Genomic DNA, 27585 nt, shown 5'->3' with positions numbered 1-27585 from the left:
ACATTCAAGCAAGAGAAGGAGAGATAGAAAAAGGCATTTTTTCCCCCAGAGAAGTCAAAGGCAAAGGCAAAAAAGGGCTGCAGGTGGCTGTAAGCGCTGGCCTATCCAGCAAAGTGCATGTGCAGTCTCCGCTGGAGAATATTATACATGAGCAGAGCACTCAGCTCCGTGGGAAGACGCTGTTTAAGTGCAACGTTTGACAGTGATTCCCATTTATTTTTTCTGATGAACTGTCAGCTTACAGTTTGGGGTTTTCTCACTTTTTTTGTATTTTTTTGAACTTTCCTGCTTTTCAAAGCAGGATTGCTGGATGAGACACACAGCTTGCAGGTCAAGACACCTACAAAGTGCACGAGGATTCAAGAATCAAGAAAAGAAGCCCTCTCCCCAAAGGAAAACACAAGACAAGAACAACGCCTTCTTGAGAAGGCCAACGGCTCTCAAGGAAACACCACCCGCCTTCCCCCTTCGCTCGGCTCTCCCTTGCAAGAGCTGCGATGGAGGTCGCAAGTCCAAGGACGTGGCCTAGACAGGATTAAAGGCTTAACTAGCACGACTGAGTAAGAAGGCTCTCTCCACCCTTCTTCCAGGGGTGCGGTACCAAGCAGGATGAAGACACGCGAAGGGCTGAGCAGTTTGTGGCCGAGGCGGGGTGGAGCGGGGCGCGCGGAGCTCACTCCCCTTCCTCCTTGATGCGTTGCTGTTTGTTGCGCCGCGCATCCATGTCGAAGTTGAAGTCGTTCCACTCGTCGCGGGGCGGGAAGGAGATGGTCTGCCGCAGCGTGAAGCGCACGGCGTCGATGACCCGCTCGCCCCGGGTCTCGCTGGAGCCCACGCTGACGGTGGAGGCGCCGCTCGGCGTGCGCAGGAGGTGGGGAGGGGAGGAGAAGTCATGGAGCTGCCGGTGGTCCAGGATGCCTTTCCAGATGGCATGGCGGAACTGCTCCGGGATCTTGAGGCTCACCAGATCCTGCAAGGCAAGGAGGAGGGCTTAACGGGGCAATCCCTGGGAAATCCAGGGGGTCTGGGCTCTGGGAGAAGGGGCCTCTGAGCCACTGGGCAAGCACTCATGAACCCCCAAACCCTTGTCAAAATACAGGTGGCCATGATGGGCTATATGAGAAGATAAACAGTAAACTAAAGGCGGTGGCTCACTAGCTCACTGCTTTTCAACAAGCACACATAGCTAAGAGGCAACAAGAATGGATAACATGAGGTCCATATTGAAGCAACATGGAATATGCTCATGCAGAAGACCCTGGGGCTGAAAGACAGACTTTTAAATAGACTGCAAAGCCTCCAAAACAGCCTTGGTGAGCTCTGCTGTATGTCTACAGTGAGTGATGCTGGCTGCAGAAGTCCAACGGCTTTGAAAACTTCAATGCTTACTTCAAAGGCTCCAAAAGGATTTTAGAATTAAACTTTGGGCTCCTGTATTCAAAGCTCTTGGCCTGACTGTATAGAAATTGCCTTAATTACTTGAACACAAACAAAATTTAAGACAAAAATCTAACATCAGAATACTTGAAGTCTGAGACTATCATCTCTACAGGTATAGTACCTCAGGGCACCATTTATCTAACTGGGAAATGTGGTATTAGCTATTTTTTTTCAGACGCCATCAGCTTTGATTAATTTGGGTCAGCTTCTTTTAATTACAGCAAATAGCAGAAAGAATGAAGCCCAGCACAGGAAGCAAATGCACCACAGCCTTGCAAAGTCTTGGGGCAAAAGGGGATGGCCACTCTGGAGAGAGACATGGTACAGGAGAAGAAAAAGCAACCCTGCAGCAGAAGCCATGCAAGAAAAGAGAGCTGGACTGAGATGCCAGGAGCAAGGGAAGATCATTAAGGGAAGGCTAGAAAACAGGAGCAGGGAAGGAAAATGCAGACCACTTATAAACAGTTACTTGTCTGCAGGCAGGTTAGGTGTTTCAGAGCTTTGTAAACTGAAACCAAGCCTTGCAGAGCCAACAGGCTTGTGGGCTGAGGCCACTTCTGGGGCTAAAAAATGAGCTGGTAGAGGGAGACACACTCGCCCTATACCAGGCAAGGCAACTGTAACGATGCCTCTGGCACAGGTTCCTTCTCCTCTTTACCTTGCAAGAAGTCTCCCCTGGTGCATGACAGCCTTAGTTTGAACTAGTTGTATATTAAAAAAACACTGAGTCTGGATTTTAGGTCAGTTCCTACAGCAGGGCCAAGAGTGCAAACAAAGGAAATGGTGAGGAGTTACTTACATCCATGGAGTAATGCTCAATCTGATAGATGGTGGTCAGCCCTTGGGTCGTGAAATAATCCACACAGGATGAGCAGCCCAGCCTCGCTAAGAAGCTGCAGAGGAGGAAGGAAGGAAGGAGAGAGAAAAAAGGATCACCCTGGCTGCAACAGCCCAAACCACAGAAAAACCAAACACTCAGCCAACCTGCAGCAACAGAAAACAAAGCTTTTACCCTTGGCTTGACCTTCTCCAAGGCATCCCAGGCCAACAAACCATGTCACTGCCACATGAAACAGGTGAGGGAGTCTCAGTTTGGCTCCTAGCAGACAACCCTCACAGTAGCATCTCACATCAGTAGAAAGCTGAAGATGTGGCCTGGATCTTGGGGCAAGAAGGCTCCCAAGGGCCCTCCTGTCAGGTCACCGAGGAATTTCCCTGAGAAGGTGGCCAGGCCTGGGGCAGCTTGCTGTGGGGGTAGAGGGCTTCACCAAGCGAGCTGAGGCTCAGATACATCACGCACCAAAGTACTCCACAACAGCACGCTCCTCCCTAAGTGTCAAGTACTCCTCTTTTAGGGGAGCTTCAGCCAGTCGATTTAATTTCAAGGAGGGCAGACAGAGGGGCTGTGTCTGGCTGCACTTCTGGACCTCCAACAGAGTTTGTTGGGTGGCTGTGGAGGGGTGGTGCAGGGAGAAGCCACCACACACTGCAAGTCTTCCTGGCCTAGTGCTGCACTCCCTCAGCAGATCCTGAGGGCCCTCAGATTTCTGGTAGTCCCTGTTTCTCTCAGCTGATCATGGGTAGGAGGTTGAGGCCCAGGGCTCAGTGGGTGCTGGCCACGGGACTGTCACAAATAGCTGGATTCCAGCACTCCAGGAAAAACAGGGTGAGAGCAGAGTCCAGGGGACCAGGCGTTCATGCAAGGTCTCTGATCTCCCTGAGTAAGAAAGGCAGCCTGCTCCTGCTCACCTGACAATGCTGCAGTCTGTGGGGTATGGAGGAGGGGGAGTGCAGTGGGACGTTGAAGGCATGGAGAGGGGAGGCGGCAGCGCCTGCGTGGGGCTCAGGCCATTCATGTCGCTGGTCATGGCCATGTGGGTGCCCATCATGGGAACTAGAGGAGAGAAGCAGAAGGAGCACATTGTTACCAAGGCGTTCCAGGACCACCAGTTCACCCCCAGTGCCAAGATGTGGCCTGCTCACCCTACAGCCACAGCAGCCTACAAATTACTCCTCAGATCTCACAAGCTATTTAAATCAGGGACCCCAGTGAACACCTAAGGACAAAAGTCCTTCGGAAGTTCTCCCCTCACTGAAGCAACTGTAGGCAATGCTCCCTTTGCATGATTGTAACGGAAGCTAACACAGGCAAACAGGCTCATCATCAGAAACTCAAGCAAACTGTCTGTGTCTCAGCTTTCTTTGCTGCGGAACAGGAGCAGGACAGAGCCAGCAGGGTAACTCAATACAGAAACCAAACAGCTTTGTTTTCAGAGACACCAAGCACCCACAGGGGATCAGCAACAGGTGTAAGTGAGAGCCCAGCGCTCTCGAAAAACTCAGAATCATGTCTGTCATCCTGGATTTACAGGGCTGCCGGGCACTCTTCAGCAGTCAGGAGGAAGCAGGTTAAATTGCTACAAGCTGCAGATATTTCCTTTGAAATTAAGTGTCTTAATTGAACAAAGGGGAAATAAAATGTTTGCCAACATTTGCATCTCCTCTTTTGGAAAAGGAAGAAACGAGGTTTGATAGACAGATGACTGTACAAGCAGTCAGATTTGCAGAAAGGAGCAGCTCTGTTCACACTTTTGCCTCTGCAAGGCTCAGAGCAGGAAGCTGGAGCCTGAAGGAGGCAAAGAAGTTGCCCTGCAGCTCAACAGGGAGCAATATTTGGCTCTCCAGATTCCCAGCCTTGCTGTTGTGAGTTGCTCAAGGCTCCCTGGACTAACATTAGCCACTGGGCCTGGCGCCTCTGAAACTCAAAGCCCTTCACCAGAGAAGCAAGGAGCAAGCCCAGAGCAAGAGAAGCAGCATGGAGAGTTTCTTACTGTTGGTTCCCATGCCGTCGGGGATGGTGGTTGGGGTGAGGGCATTGCGCTGCTGGGGGTTCATCAGCTGGCTGACCGAGGGCAGTTTGTTCATGCTGTTCATTTTGCTGAGCGGCGGCGAGTTGGAACCGTAGGACGACTGCGACTGCATGGAGGTCCTGCAAACCGAGGAGATGTTGGGACATGAGGCACAGCCTTTGGCTGACAGGAGAGCACATCCAGAAGGACTACGTATCCTGTGTAGGGCAGTGGTAAACTTGCTAGCAAAATTACTGGGAGTGCCACAGCTAAAAATCGTAAGACAGACAATCACTAGGAACTAAAAATTTTCAGAGAAATGCAGGGAATTAAAAAAATTGCAAGATACTGACAAGGGGTAGCTTCACTTTTTTTTTTTTTTTTTTTTTTTTGGTTATTCTTAAGGTCATACAGACCATTTTCAGTTAGAAAAAAGAACATATACTAAGCGAGCAAACAACTGCAAAATCCTGAAAATAGTATTTAAGTTAAGCTCTCTTTCTGGTTAAAGGAGCTTTCCTTTCATAAGGAAAAGAACTCAAGAAAATACTTAAGCCATTCTAACTATGCCCAAACATCTGACTGTAGGATATAGGTATCTTGTTTTTCCAAAATTCCTATTTATTCACATAACCAGGCTATTCCCAGGTGTATTTAAACAGCAATCCAGACACACATAACAGCCAGAAGCTCCTTCTTCATGATTGACTCCATATTCCTTGGGGAAAGCTACTAAAATGATCAGAGCCACATAGGAGACGTACACAACTTTTGCTGACATTAAGGACAACGCGGTATCCAAATTCTGCAGGCTGCTTGTGACGAATATCAGATTCGTACACTAGCCTTCAAGTCCAGACAGCCCCAAGCTCCCTCCAACATTTCTCGCGTACGGATCTGGCTGGAGCAGCTCGCTCACGCGCTCTCCCCGCCCTGGGCAGCCCCAGCGCTCCCAGCTGCAGTCCGGCCGTGTAAGCGATCCCGAGCGCGGAGACCAGGCTGCTCATGAATGGCAGCTCCGTCCCCCGATCGCGTTACAACCGCGGCATCCCATCTGGAGCTGGGCCTTATCTGGAATATGCAGAAAATGATCATTAAAGCGGGCCTGACAGTGCAATTGGCAGAACGCTGCCAGGTCACAAGAGTCCGTGTTTTCTCTCTGCAGACCGTGGCTGGGCTGAGCCCCGGCACTCCGGCGGCATCCGCAAGGCTGTGCAAAGGCGCTCGGGAAAATGGGCACGCTTCCCGAGGGAGACCGACCCTCCCGAGCGCCTGAGCCCTCGTGCTCGCTCTGCTGCCTCGCGGTGACCCTGCGGTGAGTGTTAAAGGGCACATTCCCTTATTGCTTCCCCTTGGGAAGTCTACTCATCTTTGTATAACTGGATACACCGATTCCTGCAAACTGGCTTTCCTTCTATGCAAACAGAACAGTTATTACTTAAAATAAGTGTAAAGAAAAGAAAAGACTTATTCCCAGATAATTTATTAAAACCTTCAGCACCCAAGGTCAAGTTTCATATAATTACATAGTCTCTGGCTTCCTGCACTTTTAAGATTTGCAAGGTTGGGTGGAGAAAACATCTATGCTAACAGGCTAGAGTATCTAAGGCCCTGAAGAAATGTTACCTAATTACACAATTACAGGAGGTGCAGAAGGGTGTGAACTGTCCTTTGGCAGTGAAGATTCAGGACAAGATCCAGCAAACTTCAGACTCAAGGAAGTGGAAAGCACAAGAAGCTACACAAATTAATATTAACGATAGCAGCAACTCCCAAAGGAAACTGAGCCACAAAGTTCAGGCCCGACTTTTCAGAGTAAAGAGCTACAGTCAGATTTGAAGTTTTAATTCACCAATTCTAAAAATGAAGACCAGCCATGAAATTCAAGTCAGGTTGACACCACCCTTAAGAGGCCTGTAAAGCCTCTGAATTAAGAACTTAAGTTAGTATTTCTACCTAACAGGTCCAGGCACCTATCCTAACTGATTGCCAGCCAAAATTAATACATAACTAGACAAACTCACAGGACAAAATATATGCAATTTTGGAGTATGCAAGTAAGGAGGTCACCATGTACAACACTTTCCTAGAGTGAAACTCCAAGTCAAAAGAGATTTCCTCAAAAGGGCTTGTTTCCACTGTTTAAGCTCACAGAACAGTTTTCATTTAGAGAGCTCATCTAAAGAGATTTTTTTTGTGGCTGTCTACTGGTACAAAACAGCATTTTCCAAGGTGGTCAGAAGTGAGCTCAACTCTGCTCTCTATGCCTTTAACAGTGATCTTGAGACAGGACCACTGCAGCGTACCTGGCCAGAAAACAAACCAAAAGCAAAGTGCCCTATGCTATACAAAATGAACACATATTCTCACTCACTACTTAAGGATGGCATTCTTCTCATTTGTCCTCATAAGAAAGATCAGCTCTACTGAGATAATCATGATGAAGCAAGTAAAACAGGAAAGAAACAACAACATTTTGTTCATGCATATATACATTTCAACAGAAGCATTCGATCACATAAGCACTTTTGTGAATGGGTCTGTAGAATTCCATCCAGCCAAATAAAAGTCCAAAGATAAACCAAGATGCAAAATTTTATTGAAAATTAATATCACACATCAATAAAACTGCTTCAGAAACACAATAAAGTATTTGTGGTATTAAACACACAGACTACTTTTTTGAGGACTCATTAAAAACAAATAGCTTTTTCTCTTTTTTTCTTTTTTAAACAGGTAAAAAGAACGTCATGCACAGTGATTTTTATTAAAGTTATACTTACTATGTCTCAAGAAAGATTAGAAGTAGGAGCATTAACATTTCTTTGATACCAATGCCAGTGAAATGCATTTTAATATCAAGGTATAAGGACTTCAATTAAGAGACTATTATACTTCTTGGAATAGTCTGATAGCAAAGGCACTGATTTTTCTCTCAAGAAGCCATGTAATTTAGCCAATAATATTTGCACTTATGCAAACTCATATGAGGGCCATCAACTCTCATGCTTCAAGGCATATAGTAATCATCTCAAGAGGTCAGGAAGGAATTTCTTCTCCCACATATGAAGCACCGTTCAGTTTACAGGTTACCTTGTACACTTCTGCACTTTCCCAGATCAGTGGATATCAGCCCTTCACCAGAGGTAGGAAACTGCTTGGATAGACCAATTACCTGATTGAGTAGAAAAGTCCTAGAGTCCTCACTCACCTTAGATAAAAGCACCCTCAAAGCAGCCTTAATACAAAATACATCAAAGGTTCAGTAAGTGCAAGAATAGGTCAGCATAGGCACAGAGGGTTTAAAACTTCACCCAAACCTGGTGCCTACTGTTTGCTACCCTGAAGTCTTCAGGGCAGTTGCAATACAAAGAGACCCAAGCGGTATGGATGGTGTCTGAAACTGGAGCTTCCTTTTCTTAGAGCAGCTGCAGCAACGTAGTAAGGACTACATCTATGTTCACACATGGTCTGTGTGCCCAGTGCCAGTGTTTTTTCAAACAGGGGTGTCCGCTGCACTGCATGAGCCCCATCTGAGTCGCCCCTGGTAGTGACATACAAGTGTCACAGACACTGTGCAATTCCACTTATCAGCTTAAAGAACCACCAAACAAGATGCTAGAAAGCAGGACAGCTGTTCTTCTGAAGTTGAGAGGAGAACATTTTTCAGTCACAAAAGTATTCTGTAGGGTTTGCCACCAACTGGTAGTGCAGAGAGGAAGAGTCCTGACAGAGCCCTGGCTATAGCAGAGGGACAAGGGTGGAGATAATGAATCCACACAGATTTCAGGTATGGAATTTCCTAAGACAGCAGGGGATACAATCTGCCCTCCAGGTAATGGAACTATAATACAGGCTAATAGTACTTGACTGACTGATAAGGCTCAGTTAACCTGCTTGGTTATTCCTGGAAAGGAAAAGACTTACTTTTCTGAAGCACCAGCGATGACAGAGAAGCAATAACAAGACAGCTGGAAAAAGTTATTTGCTTTTATCTGCAGAGAACAGACTAAAAGGGAACACTAATTACTTCCAACTCCAGGTGATTTGCTAGGAAAAAAATCTGCATCTTAGGTAACCACCTTGAAGCTGAGAGCTCATCAAGTCACCATTAAGATCACATTCATAAATCATTGCCCTCTTAGAGGCAACGCCATTCTAGAGGCCAGTGGCATGCACACTTTTTTTTTTTCTCCCCCTCCATAGATCAGACCAGATGAACTAGAACTTGAGCATAGACCTCCTTAGTGGGGGCTGTGGATACCCAATACATTCTGGTAGGTTACCCCCTTGAGCCTGCTGGTGGTCAGGCCCTCAAGCAATTATTTATACAATGAATTATTGCCCCTATCGTAGTATTTCCATACTGTCATCCACAAGCAGACAAGACCAAAATCCAGTTGCTTTTGCAGTTCATCTCAGCTCTCACAAAAGGATGAGCATTGTCTTTCTTCTCCCATATAAAAAGCAAGGGAGCAAATTTTATCTTCTTTGTGATCTGAAAGCACCTCCTAGAGCTTCCAGGCAAAGCGAAGAGGTATTTGATTTGGCTAACTTTACACAAGTTACATATGCTGGAAGCATATAAAAAGTCCATGCTAGTGCTTAAGTAGTTATTATTTTTATTCACAATTTTTTTTGTCTCTCTTCATTGCCTCCCTGGTAGAACAAGTCTTGCTAAGATGACAAAGGAGATATCCAGAGATGGAATATGGCTCCCAAAAGATATATTAGTACGAGTCATCACCTGCTTAGAGCACAGCTCTGCTGCCTGGAAGCAGATGGGGTGATGTTTGGAGATAAGAGTCTTCTTTCACTCTGCATCAGGCTTTTTCCCCTCAGTGGGTGGCCAGGAAGCCCATTGTGCTTTTGGAAGGCACCTTGTCTTCAGGCTGCACCAAGCATGTGAGGATATCAGAAACAGAGGCAGATGCACATCTTCCCCAGGGGAATCCAGCATGGATTGTGCTCTAGGCACAGAAGTTCCCATCAGGATCTATCCAGCCACCACACATTTCCTAGCAGGTGCTGAGCACTGGCATTTACATCCAAACTCTGGTCTGCAACCAGTGCTGGAGTGGACCAACACCAGCTTGCACAGAGCACCCTTCCCAGTGCCTCTTCAGGAGCCTCTCTGCATTTCTATTTTCTGCAGCTGTGAATGTGACAGGGTGCCCCAGGAAAGATGCTGTCTGAGATCATGGATGGAAGTGCACTTCTCTACCAGTGCTGCAGGCTGTTCCTCAAGTGACAGCATCCTCTGTGTTACGGAAAAAATCCACCACAGGCATCACACGTGCCATCAATTAGCTCCTCTTACCTACAGTATGTGCGGGAGTGCACAGGCAGCAATGCCAGGATTAATTCCAGTGTTCTGCTTGCCTGTTGATCAGGCATTCCTTTCTTGCTGGTCTAGACTTAGCACTTAAAAATTAAATTTTCAAAGGGTTCAAATCCACCTTGTCAAGCCCCATGTGAAAAGCTTTTAGAGGCAGACTTTGATGCGAGGGTTTACAAGTCCTTGCTGAGAAAATCAAATGTGCAGGAATTGCTAAGCCAGGACATACATGTAGAGACAGCAGGCAAAAACAGCAGTTGCTGGTTGCAGGATTGATGGACAAGATGAGCATGGTTTGAGGCTAGTTGGCTGAGTCAACATATGCTGGCACTGTTTTCCTTTAAACCATGGGCTCTCTATTGACTGGATAGGGTTGAATACTCTAAAGGATTGAATACTCTAGAGCAACATTTAGTAACTACTGCAAGTCTGCAAGGAAAATGGAAAGCTCCAACTCCTTCCCAAAAGCAGGACAATGAGCAGATATGGACAGTCTGCCCTTGACACCCTCAGCTGCAAAGGAACAGGGACACCAGGTCACACATGAGTCCCACGGATGTCATCACTCAAAGGCTCCACTCTCATTTATCCCATGCATCTCAATCCATCACTGACAGGCCTTGGCTGAAATCCAAGAGTCAGGACCACCAACCTTTCCAAGTTCCGCAAAGCTGGGTTAATTCAGTGCTGGTACAAAGTCAGAAAAGACCACACAGTCTTTCCTACAGTTTTGAGGTGTTTTCAGTCAGACTTTATGACTAGAATTAAGGAGGGGGGGAAATCGTAATATCAAATCAGAGAGTATTTCTACAGGGGAAAAAAAAATCTGATTTCTTACCAGTACTAATTAATTATCATCTCCCTCTGTCCAGCAGTACAAATATTTGCATTATTACTGCATGACTAGCATTATTACTGCATGACTAGCATTAAAACAGGCCCAACTGACTATCACAGACCATTTAAACACAGCCCACCCTCTATCCCCGCTAGACCACAAATACATCTTTAATTTAAACAAGACAAGAGGCATTTTAAAATTGAGACCTGCTCAGAGAAACTCTGCCGAGTTTCACAAATACAGAAGTAACAGGAAAGAATATCAACAGGTTACAAAAATTAAGAAAAAGTTACATCAAGGAAGACAACATTGTGGTTCCAGACCTCCCAATGCTACACCCCTACAGCTAAGAGATCTGTAGAAGTGTTTTGTTTTTGCAAAGTTTGAGTCCCTTCAGGAGATTTACTGTTTCTGTCAGGCTGTTTCTAGTCCCATGAGCTGGGTAAACTAATCCCACCAGCTTGATTTAGGGATATACTGATGGGTTTGGGGGGCTGGAATGTTTTAAGATGGCATCGGTCTGTTTGGGAGGTTCTCTCCTTGAGTCCGTGAGTTCACTCCTGAAGCAGGCCGAAAGGAGACTGTAGAGAAGGAACCAGAGAAAAGATGAATGTAAGGGACCCCTTATCAACAACCAAGAGAGAAACAGTCACCTTCCACCTTCATGATCACAGTATTGACTGAAGGAGGGGGAAAGCAGATGCCTTAGTACCTACAAAAAGGGTATGCAACAGAGAAATTTATAAAGCTGGAAAGTCCCAGGTACAAGTGATTAGCAAGAAAGGAAAAACCAAGTAGCTGTTATGAAAATCAGATCCTGTCCCAGTCTCACACTGCAAACAGTACTCTGATAGTGTTCCCAGCCACTCTTAATGGGTTGAAGAAACAGACGAGGGAAAACACATGCTTAGCCAAATGGGAAGAGGAGAGAAGCAGCTTCTGCTGAGTCCATTTCAAATTGCAATTACTTAGGAAAAAACAGAAGCTGATGCTATACAGAGAAAATACTGCTCCTAGCCCAGTGAAAGGGCTGTAATGATTATATCTAATTACTAGCACCTTGCAAAGCCAAGGGACCCTCTGCACAGCAAAGCTGAGCAGTCCCTGGGGCTGTCAACTGAGGCAGAAGATGCTGCATGCTCAGAGCCAGCACAGTGAACAGCACATTTTACACAACTAATTCCACTTTATTTCTTTTACTTTCATCTCAGCAATTCCATGATGAGAACATTATCCAAGTGCCTGGAGTCTACAAGGCATGCAAGCACAGCACTACAAAACCACACCATGCAAAAACAACTATTAATTTCCACACAGAAATGAAAATCGTTATATGGAGGTAGGAAGAACACCTTCCTCACCAGCCCCTTCTCTGCAACAGTGAGCATGGGGATCCTTGCAAGCTCCCGTCTCAGATGGAGGGCTCCAGGCATTGGATAGATCTGCTCTGTCACACCTTGCTTGCAAGGTTAATTCCCTCGTTTGGATAACGAGCTGCTCTGCTCATTAGACTGAAGGCAGCCAGCAGGCCAGTAGTTGCAGCCTTGCTGACGGCAGAAACATCTGCCTAGATATAAGAGCTGCCCTGAGCAGCCTGTGGAAGACTAAAATCCCTTCAGTCATGCTATGACCAGTGCAAATGGAAACCGTTACGAAAACGGTGCTTCCCATCACAGAAAATTGTTAAGCCTGTAGAAGTGTTTTCCAGTGAAACCCTTAGAAAGTGGACAGATATTCCCTGGGAATACTGATGGTAAGTATATCTTCTATTACAATACTGAAAAAAACTTACCCCTCTCATATTACAATATTGAGTAAACTTCCTTCTTGCTTCCTGTTCATAGCAAGAGCTCTCTGGCAAGACCACATTTTAAAACAGTGGCAGACCAGTAAAAGGAAGTCTTCTAGATGAAGGCATGTGTTGCTGTTTAGATACAGGCCCAAATATTTGGCAGTGGAAAAGAAAGAACAGCAACTGCTGCTAAAATACTTCCCACTATGATCATGAAGGTATTGGGCATTACAGTAAGAGAAAGCCATGCACAAGGAATCAAGCAGAGAGGAGATGAGACAGAGAAAGATGTGGTCTGGCACAATGTATATGCACTGAAGTATTATTTGATCATCTTGTGGGACAAAAAGCTTTTTGATTGTCACCAGCTTTGTCTTTCACATTCCAGAGCAGTAAGACAACTACATCTGCTAGGCTGTCAAACCTGACACTGCTGTGTATGTGCATAAAAGCATTTATACTGTTGATTTCCTAAGTGACAGGTTTTATTTATTTTTTTTCAAGTTCCTTACAGTATGATAATCTCATCCTTCCCTTTCCTGCTCTTCAAAAAAGATGAAGCTTTTCATGTTATAGGAAATAAAGGGAAACTCCCTCTCACACATCTATTTAGGTTTTCTATGGTAACTTTTGCTTTGAAAAGTTAAGCAAATGAGAAATTAAGCAACATCTCCATCTAGGCTTGACCACGAAGTGACTCACAAATACCCAGAGCCCCCTTTGAACCTATAGGTTCTCCTATATATGGGGATTTTGGTCACTGAACGGGCATTTCTGTAGCGCTCTGTTTTAACACAAACTTTAAATGAATGCAAAGCGAGCTGCAGTTTTGAAAGTAAAGCCCTATTCATAAACTGAAAGCATCTTATTTCAAAAGAAAAGACCCACAAAGCAGTCAGTGTGCTTCCGAGTTTGGCAGAACATCTCCCACCGATGCACAGTGCACATTTAGCTTAACCCGCTTGCATGCAAATTTCTCCTCTCCAGGACCTTTCCTATGAAAGGCCTTCCTTTCCTGATCTTATGCTTATGAGCTAAGAAGCAGATACCTGAACTTGTGTTTCAGCAGAGGACCTTACTTGGAGGCAGGTTGTTGGCAGACACAACAGCAGTACTCCTAGACAAACACTCAGGTATTTTTCCCCCTCCCGGCATCTTTAAAAGCTCTTACTCTTTCTCCCTAGTATCTCAACACACTCAGCAGCTAAGAAAAAAAGAGCATAATTGGACGAGTGCCAGGAGACATGCTGAAAGAAGTTTCATTAAATTAAATGGCTGGATTCATGCTCACTGGTCTTGAAGGTAACACAAGTACCAAACTCAGTTGTCAGGACCTCATCCTATTGATACAGCAACAATGAAAACAGTAATTACGGCAAAGCAACTGTCAGCATCAAAGGAAGGCTGTCATCTGCTGCTGTCCTTTCTGCTTACAAAACCATTTCTGAGCTGAAGTGTCTGTAGCTCAGGTGAAGCTTTGAAGACAGGCAATGGAGTGCACAAAGGCCACAATGCCTAGCAGCTAGTAAATACAAGCTATAGTATATAAACAACACCGATGACAAACTCATCATTTTTAAGGGCCTCAGAAAAAGCCCCTGGATGCTCTAGCTATTTCAGCACAAGGCTTTAACCCCTCTACAAGCTTCCAGCTGACACCAGAAAACATACAGGTTGCAATGTGAACATATGTAGAGATCTGGCATGAAGCCGTGGTATTGCAGAAGTCCTGAGACAAGGCCAAGGCAGCAAAATAAATCCCAGAGGCTCAAGTGGGACTTATGTGGTGCCTTGGCCTTGCGCTAACCTCTGTGGAGGAATGAATTATACCCACAGCCTCCTGACGTGTGAGCTTACCAGTAGGCATGACTGAGATCCTAAGCACTACCGTTGGCAGCTACCTATGGCCTGCACTGCTACTTTGTCACCTGATACAGCAGGTGAATCAAGTCCCATGCATGACACTGCATATGCTCTGAGATATCATTCTCTGACCCAGACTCTGTAACTGTGAAGCATGGGGAACAGAAGGGAAAATGAAAACCTGCTTTCCCTTTCCTTTTACCTCAGCCAAAGTAGTTCTGGTACAGCACAGCCAGCCACGTTCAGATAGAGATTTTTCTACCATGATGGAAAGTTTCTCACTCACATTGTAGTAAGTTAAAGTACAGCTTTTGAAGATGCTTTAAAAAGTGCATGCAAAGAGTCTTAATTTGAAGTGCCCACTGACCACAAAGCAAACCTTACACATCAGTTTTCAATTTCCAGTTTTATGACTTGGGAACCTATAATATTCCTACTCCACAGAGACAGACAGCTGCCCTCCAACAGCATCAAAGCAGCAACGTACCAGCAGCAAGTGCTTGGCCAAGCTGGGGCTCACACTCCCAGCTCTACATGGTCTTGGCAAAGCTCTCCAATGGATTCCAAGGCAGAAGCATGGAAATGACTCCATGTGCTCACCCTTTTCCACAGGCAGCAGATGGAAAAAGAGAGATTGCTTCATCCTGAGCTTCTCAGCTCAGTCACACACTCACCAGGTTTCTGTCCTCAGGCTGTTTGAAGGAGCTCCCTCAGCTCGGTCTAAGATGGAGCTCTTCGCATACCAAGCTCAGAGCTCCAGTTGGAAGGCAGAAACAAGATATTCAGCCTTTCCTCACATATCCAAGACCAAAAGTTGAATTGTCCAGCATAAGAGACTAGATAGTAAAATCCTGAAAGTTGTCAGGACTTGCATTTGGGGAAGGACTGGTTTGTTCTACTACACATACAAAGTCAGGTTACAAAATTCAGAGGTTCAGGGTTGGAGATTCAAATATTGGACCAGCAATTTGGCTTTGGTCTACCTCCTACCACCTCTGAATGAGGGTTAACAGCTCTGCACGGCACCGTTGGAAAGGATTTTGCCAATGCAGCAAGCTCAGAGCTTTTGGGCCTTGCTTAATCACAGCTGGATATCTGAATAGCTATGCAAAAGCTTTCTGTGTCTCTCTCCTCTTCCTTCACCATCCTCACTGCAAAGGTCACTGCAAACACACTTGTACTCACTGCTTCTGGAGCAAGTGCTGGTGCTGCTGTTGCTGCTGCTGCCTGTAAGTCTCAATTGTGTGCTGGGGTAGGTACTGCATAAGTTCCAAGGACTCTTTGATCTTCAGCAGCATTTCATACGTCTCTCGTCCCCTCACCTGGATCAAGGGAGGAAAAAAGCATGAGTGGGGGTGCAAAAGAAAACCCTTAAAGGACTGCATCCAAACTGACAGCCACCTCAGAGTTTTAAATAAACACCACCAAAGCAGGATGCAAATACTGTTTATACTCTCTGCATAAGCAATAAAACCGCTAAGCCTTGTGCTAGAGGTAAGCAGATAATTTTGAAGAATTGATAATCTGACACTGCAGGCTAATGAATGTGTTGGGGTTGTCATTTGGCTTGATGTAAATCTATACCAACCAAAAAGTGTTCTCATCCCATCTGTTAGAAAAAGTCCTCATATACTTCATCAGGTAAACCTGGTGCTGAATTTCACATGCCCTGCAGAAAAGTGTCTGAATTTGGGTGTTAGAGGAAGAGGCAGATCTAAACCCAAGCACATTATGGTCCAAATAAACAGTGTATGAGGAAGCAGCAAAATAGACCTTTACAGATTCCTTTAGCACTATCTGATTCTATACTTACTACAGCAGAGTTCATGTCAATCATCCCCTCCAATATGAGCGTAACACACCTAAGTTACAGAAATATCCTTCTCCACCAAGAAAACAGTTTTCAGCCCATTATCTCTAGAGCAAATTGAATGCCACAGTCTCAAAAATAAGAGAGAAGGCACCCAGCCAAGTTTCAAAGACCATTCTCCTGCCAGGACAGACTGATCCTTTGGGAAATTTTTATGTGTTTTGCACAAGACACTTTCAGCCCACAGCCAATGGTATTTTCATGCTTTCTGTTTGGAATATGCATTTAAAATAGTTAGCTGGGGAAGGGGGAATCTGTACATCCCAACCACATACTCTAACACTGTTGTTCTCTCGGAGGTCTTGAGGAGCAGCTGACTTGCCTCAAGAGAATGAGAAAAACACTAAACAAGGTAAGAGCAAAAATACAGAGTTCTTACCGGCAAGTATAAGAGTTCATCATCAGGAGAACGCCTTTTTTTGATAGATGTCATCTGTATGCCATGAGTACCTTGTCGAAAAGCTGGAAGAGAAACCCCAAGTATCTCATTAAAACAGACAATCCATGAAGCGTAAGGTGGACTCAGATCTGCAGTGCTCTGGAAGGGTCTCTGCCCGAGTCACTCCAGAATTGTGCTTTAGCATCTGACCCCGCAAGGCACGAATTACCTATGTACATTGGGTGGTTTACTGTTTGGAGAATTAAATCTGCAAAGAAGTGCTAGGAAATTAGCCACACACCAGCAAAGCAGATTGGGTACAAGTACAGTTTCTTTGCATGAAAGTTAGTGAACTTGTGTTGCCATACTCACTAGCTAACAGCAATCAGCAGTCTAACTAAAGGCATGTGAGAGGAAGCAAGCAAGCTGGACATAGTGCAGAAACAAAGCCCTCCAGTTTGCCTCCTGCTAAGACCTAGTGCCTTTCTGTGCAGCCCAGTGCCATTACTGTGAATATGTTAGAAACCAAAGCTGAGTTTCTACAAGTCATGCAAGTATGTTTACGCCTCAAAGTATGACAAGAGGCAACGTGCATGTCAGACATGCTGTACGGTTTACGCAGAGTCTTAATCTAGATCCCAGTGACTGGAGAACAACAAGCAACCAGAGTGCAGACGTGGTTACTGAGTCCTGTCTGTGTAACCTGAGGATGACAATAAACACCCTCTCCTGCTATCACCAACCAGGCTACCCGAAACAGTTAATTACTTCAGGCCGCACTGCAAGGGAGGCCATAAACTCAGACGGTCAAATGTCATTTTGTGAACAGCCAGCTGCACTCAGCACCTCGAGGACTCAAGCACCAGACCATTTTGCAGATTGGCTCACCCTGGGAGAACACACAAACCCTCTTGCCTCCAAGCCCATGCACAGCTCCACCTCCACTGGTGCAAGCACTGGGGTCGCACCTGCACCCTGTGACAGCACAGTCTGCGATTTGCCCAGCTCTGCCAGCTACTTACGGCGCTTCGTACCATCACCATTCTTTGTGCTGTCAGAGACTTGCTGCTTTCGGATGCTGTCCTCATCTGCTTTCCGATCTCTGCCCGGGCAAGCGCAAATACGGGCTTCAAAACATCGGCGGCCCAAGACTTGCCCACTGGGAAGAAAGGAAAAAAGCATCAACTGGAGGCTTAGCCATGACCTAGCAACCTCCTCCATATCCTCAAGCTCACACAACAGGTCAAGCTTGCAGCTGGATCCTAGGTGGGCACCTTAGACATATCTTGTAAATGACAACCACATGTACGGGTTCACCTTGCAGTGTAAGAGGTATTCACACAGAACCTGGTATCAGCTTGGCTCTCATGTGGTCCTCCTACATGTTACCTACCCATGGAAGGGGTGACACCTAAACTGGAGGTTGGGCAAAGAGCCTAACAACCATCATCCCACATCTCCTTACTGTTTCAGACAAACTTGTCACATTAAAGCAATAGGTAGAAAGCCCTCTGCCTGGCAGACATGGAAGCAGGGTATCCAACTAATCACAGGTGGTTAAATAACAATACTCACAGGACTGTTAAACTTTGTTGAATTGCCCACATCAAGAAAATCCTTACCACCTCCTCCAAGTAGCAGAGAGACAAGGACAGAGTTGGAGTGATTCACACCAGACAACACTCTAACAGACCCCAATCTCCTCCCATATCCCAGTCAGGTCATTCCAGGAACTTGTCCTTAGCAATTTAGAAATGTCCCATACCCCCTTCCATCAGAGTGTCCCCAAGCACCTTGCAATGCTGCTCAGAGCAGAATTGTAACCAGAAAGCCACCTTGCAAGCAGAAGGCTATTGATGTACTACTTACTCTCTGGTTTCCAGCGTCACGATGATGAGGATCGGGCGACGGTTCATCCCTCCTACACAGCTACTGTTACACATGAAGTTGTACAAGACTGTCGTGAATTCTGTACCAACCTAAACACAGAAAAGTAGATGAAGAGATTGTGGATGGAAAGCCCCTTTTACAAGCTCTCCCTAAAATTGCATCCACTCCCACCAACTAGCATGAAGTAAGCCCCAACCACAAGACTTCCTTAAAAAAAAAGTACTTCTGCTCTTAAATGCCCAAGAGGTTGCTTAAAATCATATTTCAGACACAGAGGAAGAAAAGATTTAGTGATGAGGATGGGACAAGAACATGAGCTCATTTTCTCCAACGCTAGTTACAACACCCATCCCTTCCCCTGCTAGCCACTGCTTTAGGCTCACAACATACCTGAGGTGGCTCATAGGGAACCAGCACGCTCTGCCTCCCGGTGATGGGGTCTTCTACATACTGGGCATGGCTGTTCCCTTCCACCCTGATCAGGTGGCTGGGAGGTGCGATCTGCCCTGCAAGGGGAAGGGGGTAAAACCGAGATAGGCTTTTCAGTGAAGATAGATTTGCAGATAGCAAAGGGACCACAGACCTTCTCAAGCCCATACTGGAAACCTGCAAGCAAGCCTGAACATGGGTGTCTCGAGTTCCTGGGCCAAGTAAGCCCAGAAGTCAGCTGAGTGGTAGCTCACAGTAACTCTTACAGTAAGTTCATGTGGATTTTTACACAAGTGGAAAGCCCCTTCCCAGAGCAAATTCCTTCAAATCTCAATTCCTGCTTCTATCCAGTCAATTAACCAACCCTCTTCTGCTCCCTCCCACTACTCTTGGTCCTAAGGACAGGAAGGAGAAAAAAAAAAAAAAAAAACACAAGAGAGAAAGTACCACCATTTAACTTATAGTCAGCTTTAATATCATGGTTGTTTACAGCAGCAGAAAGGAACATGATCATCTTTGTTTCTAAGCCCCTTTCCAATAATTCAAAAAATAATCTTTCCTTCTTCAGTACTAGAAGAATATACAATTATATTCTGAGGAAAATAAGCTGCTTTGGATCCAGCTACACAATTCCCTTTGTGTTTCTTACTTTCTTACTCAAATATAGCATACTACTAGAGACAGAATCATGCCAAAGAAAGAATTCAGGGTTTTAATTTTTCTTCCCCCTTAAAACTTTGTTACTGAACCCTCAAATATCAACTCTCAAAAGCACAGTTCTGTCAGAAAAACACTTTCTAATATAAAGGATTATTTCAAAGAGCTGCCTTACTCTGATTTTCAGTTGCCAAGGCCTTACTTATTTTGGGGCTTGTTTAGCTGACTGCACTATAACCTGTAAAAGGATCAAGTCTCCCAAGACATCCTGCTAACTGACACCAACTTTTTTTTTTTTTTTTAAACAGTAGGAGATAAGTAATGGACATAGAATAAAACATATGCTCATCTGAACTTATGTGAACTTACTTGGCCAGGGCAAAATGTAGCCCTGCCCATGAATTTGCCAAACACCCTGGGATTTTTTTTTTTTTTTTTAAAAAAAGATAAGACAAACAGCTGCTGGTTCACTAGTATGAGAAGTAAATATTAAGAGCATGAATACTGAACCGTTAGTGTTAAATGTACAGGAAGGCTGCCTGCAGTTGATGCTGGCACCTCATGTTATCCTGCCAGAGACAAACAGCCTCTCTGTCTTTGAGGCATGGATTACAGATCTGAGATGATATTGCATCCTGTTACTAGATCCCTGTCCCAGTAACATGGAAGCTCATTCCTGAGTAGGAGAACAGCTGCTTCTCTTCAAGGGAGCAAAAGTGGAACAGGGAAAGGTTGCCTGAGCCAGAAGGGCACTGCCTGCCATGAGGACATCATCTAGCATGGGCAGACATGAGGCTTAATTTGATCCTTTCTTCTCAAGGACCTGCTTCCACAGGAACATGCTTCCACAGCAGCATGGGAAACAATAAGCTACACAGGACACGGCAAGACGTCTGCTTCCAGAACCCTTACAAGCATTTCCACTATACCTGGAGATAAATACAGGGTCATCCGTGGCCTAGCACGGAAGTTTCCATGGGGAACCGGCCTGCTCCACAGCCTGCAGCCTCGCTCCAGGTTTGCAGGTACAGCTGTGAACCCCTGCCCTGTCCCCTCACCAGCCAAAGGCCAAGTGCCCTCCTTACCCTCGTTGAACTCCCGGCTCAGCTCGTGGTTCGGGCAGCGTTTGACCACTTCGGTGACGTGTTCCGCTTTCTTGTAGACTGGCATAGCCCGGATTACGGCTCCCTGGGGAGGTGGGGTCATCACTTTGATCTGAATGGGACACGTCTTGGCGATCTGGCAGTACAGCTTCTTCAGTTCAGTGGAATACTAGAGCAGGGTGAGAAGAGCAAGAGAGATTCAGGATGTGCAGAAGAAATGGATGCAGGCCAGAGGGATGGAGATGGGTTTATGTACATTGCTGGATGTACCAGCTACTCTACACTCATTGCACTCATTCACACAACAGCTACACCTTCAGACACGGGTGTTGGGTGACAGATGAGGAAACAAAACAAAAGCAGGTGTTTTAATTTTAGAATAGCGGAGCATAAGCCTACAACTTAGTTTTGCCAAAGACAAATGCCTTGGACAACATTATTTCTTTTCCATCCCCTCCCACCCAGCTGACGTATATTCCTTCTCATTTAACAAAGTGGAAACCTTTCCCTTCACAAGGCCTTGTAAACCTAGAAGCACTGGAAACAACATACCTTTCAAGTGGCTCATTCCATTTTGTACAAAGTCTTCCTATTTTTACAATGGAATGAAAGAGACATGGATGCTCTATAACTGGATAGTACTTAAACAAGACCACCACCGCAGAGTTGTGCCAACCTATGTTTCTGTCACCTTTTAAAGGCCTCTCATGTCTCTGCTGATCACCTCTACAGCCATCTCCTCACAAACTCAAAGCATTATGCTCAAGAACAGGAAAATCAAAGGCTCAAAAACATAGAACAGATGAAGGACCAGATCACTGATGGGACCTGGAGCAGAACGCAGAAGGTAGCTTCACAGAAAAGACTGTCACCAGCCTTTGATTTGCAACAAACACCCTGAGTAGAACAAGGCACTCTGTCCACCGTGCTAATGAAGAGCATGTTAAAGTCCCTCTTCCATTTCAGGACATTCAGACTCAGGCACTGGTGCAGCATTACCCTGAAGTGCATTCCCATCTGGAAACCTTGGCTTAGTAAAACATTTAATCACTCAAGTCATTGCTTTCTCTTGAAAAAAACTTAATTGAAAGAAGTACACGGGCTTAATACAAACAGCCACAAGAAAACTCTATGTGGTTGCATACACTGCAACCTGAGCCCATGTTTCTGGATGTCCCCTGTGAATGGACTCTCCAGTCTCCTCTGCTGTAATGACTACTCCAAAAGGCTGCAGTTTTAGTCACATCACTCCAAAAGCACTTGATTTTCTCTTTGTGTTTAGAGACTCAGAGTGCAGAGCTCTCCCAATAACTCTAACCAACCACTTAGCCCACAGGAATTGCTGGCATTTCCCCACTTCCATCTCTCTGGCTCTTACAGAGAAAGAAAAGTGAAAGCCCCAAGGTGGTTGTTTTCTTGAGAATGTCTCTAGCAGCCGACGCTGCTATAGAACCAGTCCCAACTGTTCAAACAAAGTACCAACAGGTTCATACAGGTTGAAAGCACAACTTGGCCATCCACCCTGCTAGCATAGGAAGAGCTGGCACACGTACGGGTGGGTGGCAGGTGACGTGGCAACAGAAGGATTAGCAAGCGATATTCACTGATTATTTGCATTTCAAAGTGTACACACTGCAAAGCGCAAGAAAACCAAAGTTGGGAGAAAGACAGTAGGGAGGAGAGGGGGATTAGAAGTAAGACAAGCCTCCTCACTCATCGCCATTCTGCCATGTGGCAGAGGAGATGCTAGAGGTATTCCGACTTAAGAAAAAATATATATATTTAAAACGCAAAGACCAAATTGTGCAATGTATTTTATGTGCCTGCAGGCTAGAGATTAAACCCAAGAAGGATTTACCCAGCCTGCGGAAATGGGTAACATGCCAAACAATTACAAAAAAGTTGCGAAACAGATCTAGATGGTGATTTATATCAGACAACTCAACCTGAAATTCCTTATTGTTTTTTAATTAAGAAACAATTCCTTACTAAGGTAAGTATGAGCTATGTCACCTTCTTCATCGCTCAAGAAGCAGAAGAATCCTTTATATTTGCAAGAAGGAGAAAAAGTGATAACTTTTTTTCTTTCAACATGCATTGTTCTAGTTTCAAGCACAGAAAGCCATCAAATTGCTTAGATATCTTAATGTCATTGGAGTGAAAAGAAACAGGCACTCTAAACACAGTGGGCTGAAATGAAAGCGTAAATATGGAAGTGGAACGGTTCAGTGAGGGCACAGCACACACTGAGCTGCAAACGTGTCCGGTATCCGCAGGCACGCGGAGAACTGAACAAATGGAAGGAGATACACCCCTCGCATCAGCTGAGGTCGGGGATTGTGAGTGCTGTTGTGAGGCAACATCGCCTGTCATTTTAGGGCTAGTGTCTTCAGAGATAGAAAATTAGAGATGCATGGGAGTAGTGTGTGGGGGGCACAGAGTAAAAGTCACTGCTAACAGGGGAAACAAACTTTTTTCTGCTTTTTTCAGCCATGCAGTCCAACTGTCAAACCCTTCCTGCTGCAACAGCCTGCTCTGGGGCTGGAGCAAGGAAGATGCTGGACCTTTACTTGGAATTCCCAGAAAGCAAGCAGCTAAGGGCAAGCAGATTATGACAAGCAGGCCCAAACAAATGAAAAAAAAAAAGTCTCCAAAACTGAGGGCCTGACAGCCTTAGGGAGGGTGGTCAGGAGTAGTTGGTTTGACTGGGACACCAGAGGAGCAGGACACCCTGGAGGGCACGGGGCAGCAAGCAACAGTACCTGGCACAGAAAGACAAACCAGCTCTGAGAACAAGACAACAGGAGGGCTGTGCAGCCCTTTCGTTATCCAACTGCAAGAGGAGTCCAAGTCTCGCAGGCACTGCACAGCGATCGGGGTCCAGGAATATTGCGGCTTGGCAGAGATTTCAAACGTACCCCAGGCAAAGCGACCCAAAAGCGTGCAACCGCCGAGGGGCCAGTCATTTAAGACTAGTGTAAATCTGTCTGCGGGGTACCTGCTGTCAGACAGGGAAGGGCTTGAGTTTCCCATCCCATCAACTTCGCTGTGACCATGGGTAACCTGATACTTAACAAGCTATTGGCATAAATAGAGGCGAACAACTAGGTCATGGCAACTTCACACTGGATCAGCGACAATTGCTATGTCCATGGAGTAAGACAGGATATTGTATATAGATTTCAAAGCAAATAAGCCCTAGAGAAACCCCTGAGGCAGAAGCTGTCTGTGAATTCAGAGAATGCCTGCAAGTGAGAATCAGCTCTTGCAAACTGTCCCCAAAACGCTCCAACCCTGCAAGAAGTGACCGTCTGCCTGCCCATCGCTTTGCTATAGGAACTTGCAGGCACTCGTATTCAGGATGAGACCACGACACCAGCAATTCCCAGCACGTGGTCAGGAGACTGTAAATTAAGATTTAATTCAGCATCTTTACGCTAGCATTTGAGTAGAGGTATGATTCAGAAAATACTGACGGTACACACACAAAAAAGCAGAGCTAGCATTTTGCTCTAATCTAATGTGAAATTTCCAAGAAGAAATTAGTTTCTTTCTAAAACTCTTTAAAATGTAACTCAACGCAGTTCAGATATTTTACAAATCCAGAGCATGACTGTTAATCAACACATTCCTGTTAACTGGTTGAGTAGGCTGATTGAATTAATTAGATAGAAAAATACCCCAAGTGCTTGATCCAGTAAACGAGTCTGTCATTTAGTGAGATGACTAGAGTCATTTATCTAGCAGCAGGAACAAAAGCTATGCCAAGTGCCTGAGGAGCACAGAGCAGCACTTCTCAGAGGTGCAGAGGAAAGTTACTTAAACAAAGAGCTCAGCCCAGCACTGTATTACAGTTCTGGAGGGGAGAGGAAAAAGGATTGGCTCAGACTTTGGGGCTCAAGTGCTGAATGTCGTGTCCAAATAAACAGACATCAAGGGATTGCTAAGAACAACAGTGAATTTAGCTTTTTCCTTAATAATATGTTTTTAAAAGGAAAAAAAAAAAAACATGGCAGTGACTGCCGCCCTGCCCTCCCCACCTGCCTGTGCAGACATACTGTATTACCTGCTCTTGGCACCCTGGCTGGTAATTTGGTATCTCAATACACACACACACACACACACCCCAGCTACCATCAGGCAACACCTGCCTGACCCCTCTGCAAGCCCCTTCTCCAAAAGGGGTGTCAGCAGACTGGCTAGGGGGGAAAAAAAAAAAAAAATAACCTTCACCTCTCAGATAAAGCATTTTTGCAAGGAAAGAACTGTGCTGAAAGTGCACGCTCTTTTTGTGTGATACCAGCTGCATTAGCTTTTCATTAAGTGTTTGTCTCCCCTTCCAAACTCTGATGCACCAAACACCCCCCCAGTTACTGCTTTGGAAATCTACCTCTATTATCTCTTCCACCATCTGATCTAGCTAAAGGATTATAGGCCCCTAAGTCTTTGAAAGGAGCGGGGTTCAGCCAGCTCCAGGAATGCCAGCGAATGTCAACTTGATGGTGATCCCAGGGGCTGGCTTACGAGCACAACAGCTCTGAGCTCCTTCTGCTCAGATCAACAAGGCTTTAAAGTGTTTTGCAAGCTTCTTTCAAAGAGTCATGTTTTAGCTCAATTCAGTTGAGCTTCAGATTCGTTTTACGTGCCTTTTGCAAGCCGTTGGTCACCTGCAAGTTCTGCCCTATCAAGCTCCTGGAAGGGAGGGGGAGAGTATTCCCCCCCCCCCAAAAAAAAGAAAAGGTTCCAAGAGTAAGAAATTCCCTTAAACTTCCCAGTACTCACAGGTGTGAATGAGGAGAGTCACTCGGAAACATATGGCAGCATATGTTATGGAAGCATAGCTGCCATAACACTTATTCATTTAGTAGAAAGCAGGAGGGAGAAAGGAAATTGCCCATTTGGAATAAAATCATGATTTATCCATATGCCCTTAGTGTTTTTGTTTAGACAAATGCTAGTTTAACTGTTGATATTCAAAGTGGGCAGACATCATGCGTATGTGCAGCACAAGCACCCTTGGGAATTAATCTGTATTCCAAAGTGCTCAGCAAGGAAACCCAAAGGGAGTTTTCCTAGGAGCACTGCAGAGGGGGAGTTATCCTGCTAGATTTAGAGCTTGAGCTCAGAATAAAATATACTTTAATCCTCTTGCTCAGTCCCTGATTTGTTGCAGCTCTGGGCTTGACAAGTCCTCGCCTCAGCAGGCGCCACAACACAGAATGAGCCACTACTTTGCTGCCAGGGGATGCCCCAGACATGCGAACGGCAGAGACCACGGGCAGGTTGAGGGGGCACCCGCCTCGCGTGCACCCAGACCTGCCACATGGGCTTATGAGGCCCTGACTAAGCGTATGTCATGCCAGCGAGAACCGTCTGCGAGCAACGTCCACTTCTTTCAAATTGTTGCCCCCAACAAAGAGAAAACACCTCATTTTCCTCCTTTGGGAGGAACCATGATTTGTCTGCATCTTCCAAGACAGACACCCAAACCGTGCTGGCAGTAAGGGGCCAAAGACACCCCTGGGGCGGCCTCCATCCCCTGCCCACGACGGCGGGCTCGACTGCTCGCCCACCGCGCACGACTTGCGCCGCCGAGCTGTTAAAATCCTTCCTCGGAGCGCTTTTCCCCGGGAGAGCGCCACAGCCAAAGGCCGCCTGTTGCCACCTGTCAGTTGCCGGGATTAATTACCTGAGCCAGGCTGGGAGCGGCACATTCCTCCCCCGGCCTCACCCACCGACATGTTGACATGAGGCAGGTGGGCCCCGCCGGGGGGACGGCACGCAAGCCCCGCGCCACGGCCACCGGCAGCCTCCGGCCTGCAAACCGCAAGAAAATGGAGCCCCAGGGAAGGCGGCGCCGCGACGCCACGGTGCCTCCGGGCACGTCCGCGTGCAGCGCTCCAACGCTGTGCTGGACACTGCTGCGCCTTGGAAACCTTAATGAGAATTAAAAATCATAATATATATAAACATTCTGCATAAATAGAAAAATCTGTGTGTATACATATGCATTTGTTAACTTGCACAGGTAAACGGGGAAGAGAAGAGGTGGCAGGGAAGAGGAGGAGGAGAATGGAGAAACGTAGCCTGCAGGCAAGAATTCAGGAGGCCGGTGTCTGATTCGTTCCCCCCTCTCCCAGCCCCGTGGCAGGACAGCTCGCCCTGTCCTCGCTCCTGTCTGCTGCATGGCGCTGCTGAGCCTTGTGGCTGCACCACAGAGATCCTGTGGTGATGGAGCTGCTCGGGGTGGGACTGGGAACATAGGAACTGAAACCGTCAAGTTGCCTTTAGTGACGGAGGAGAAAGAGGGTATCTGAAAAAGAGTTCAACACCCTCTTTCCAAGGGGCTTCACCATGAGGCTTGGTAAGGAAATGCCCCTCTCAAATCGAGCTGCAACATCAGAGCACAGAAGGCTCCTTACCTCACTTGCCACATTCCAGATTTCCGGCAGAAGGCTTTGCCTTCACGGCAGAAGGCCGTGAGATGTTGGGATCGCTCCATGGTGGAGCACGCCACAGCAGGGCTCACCTCCCGGTCCAGACCCTCACTGTTCAGCCCCACGTGCCAAGCCGATAGAGCGTGACACTTGCTATGAGTTGTGCTGGCAGAGCTCCAGCATTGCCCAGCACTACGGCAAAAAGCAAAGGGACTAAAAGAACCAAAAAGATGTTTTTTTTTTTTTTTTCCCCCTATCAGTAGGCACCAAGTTGCTCTCTTAGGCCACAAGACACTATTCACCTTGGCAAAGACGACCAGTGCTTCACTGCCCCCCTGCACAACATTGCACTTGTGTCCAGGCCCCTATCGTCACTGCGTAAATAACTCCATACCAAAGGATGATGTTGGGGTAGGCTGACCAGTCTGTCTAGTGGGGAAAACGCACTAGATCTCACTTCAGAGAACCACTGAAGTTCCCAAAAATACTGTATTTGGGATATTCTAGTACACATGCCATGCACCATCCTTGGGAAATCAGATCATGCATTCAGATAACAATTTAGCCTCTACCTTCAGGCTCCCTTAGAGATTTTCATTTAAAGCTACCTTGATCTGGATGTACTACCTTCTTTAGAACAATTCTAGCTAATCACTGCAGCCAAATCACAGTGATAGTGGAAAAATTCTATTTCCCC

The 27585-nt window shown here is 46.1% G+C and overlaps 1 protein-coding gene across 3 annotated transcripts in view; it reads right to left on the bottom strand.

Moving 5' to 3' along the window:
* Positions 1 to 250: 250 nt before the first annotated feature.
* TP63 (tumor protein p63) overlaps positions 251 to 27585 on the bottom strand; it is a 103726-nt gene continuing 76391 nt past the window's right edge. The window contains exons 5-14 of one of the 3 annotated variants that reach the window (XM_010222665.2): positions 20434 to 20620; positions 18653 to 18768; positions 18242 to 18351; positions 17395 to 17531; positions 16373 to 16455; positions 15309 to 15445; positions 4272 to 4429; positions 3190 to 3334; positions 2240 to 2333; positions 251 to 970 (exon numbers count right to left, since the gene is read on the bottom strand). In XM_010222665.2, the coding sequence (XP_010220967.1) occupies positions 674 to 970; positions 2240 to 2333; positions 3190 to 3334; positions 4272 to 4429; positions 15309 to 15445; positions 16373 to 16455; positions 17395 to 17531; positions 18242 to 18351; positions 18653 to 18768; positions 20434 to 20620 (1464 nt within the window). In that variant the 3' untranslated portion in view covers positions 251 to 673. Of the gene's footprint in view, positions 971 to 2239; positions 2334 to 3189; positions 3335 to 4271; positions 4430 to 10848; positions 11050 to 15308; positions 15446 to 16372; positions 16456 to 17394; positions 17532 to 18241; positions 18352 to 18652; positions 18769 to 20433; positions 20621 to 27585 lie in introns of those variants that run through there. The other 2 variants (XM_088525540.1, XM_088525541.1) reach the window with 2 other exon arrangements.

The sequence above is a fragment of the Tinamus guttatus genome, unplaced genomic scaffold (assembly GCF_059628265.1).
Source record: "Tinamus guttatus ecotype Peru unplaced genomic scaffold, ASM5962826v1 Tinamus_guttatus_pri_ptg000227l, whole genome shotgun sequence".
NCBI lineage: Eukaryota > Metazoa > Chordata > Aves > Tinamiformes > Tinamidae > Tinamus > Tinamus guttatus.
Note: the sequence above shows the minus strand (reverse complement) of the source record. Positions and strands in the feature narration are given on the sequence as shown.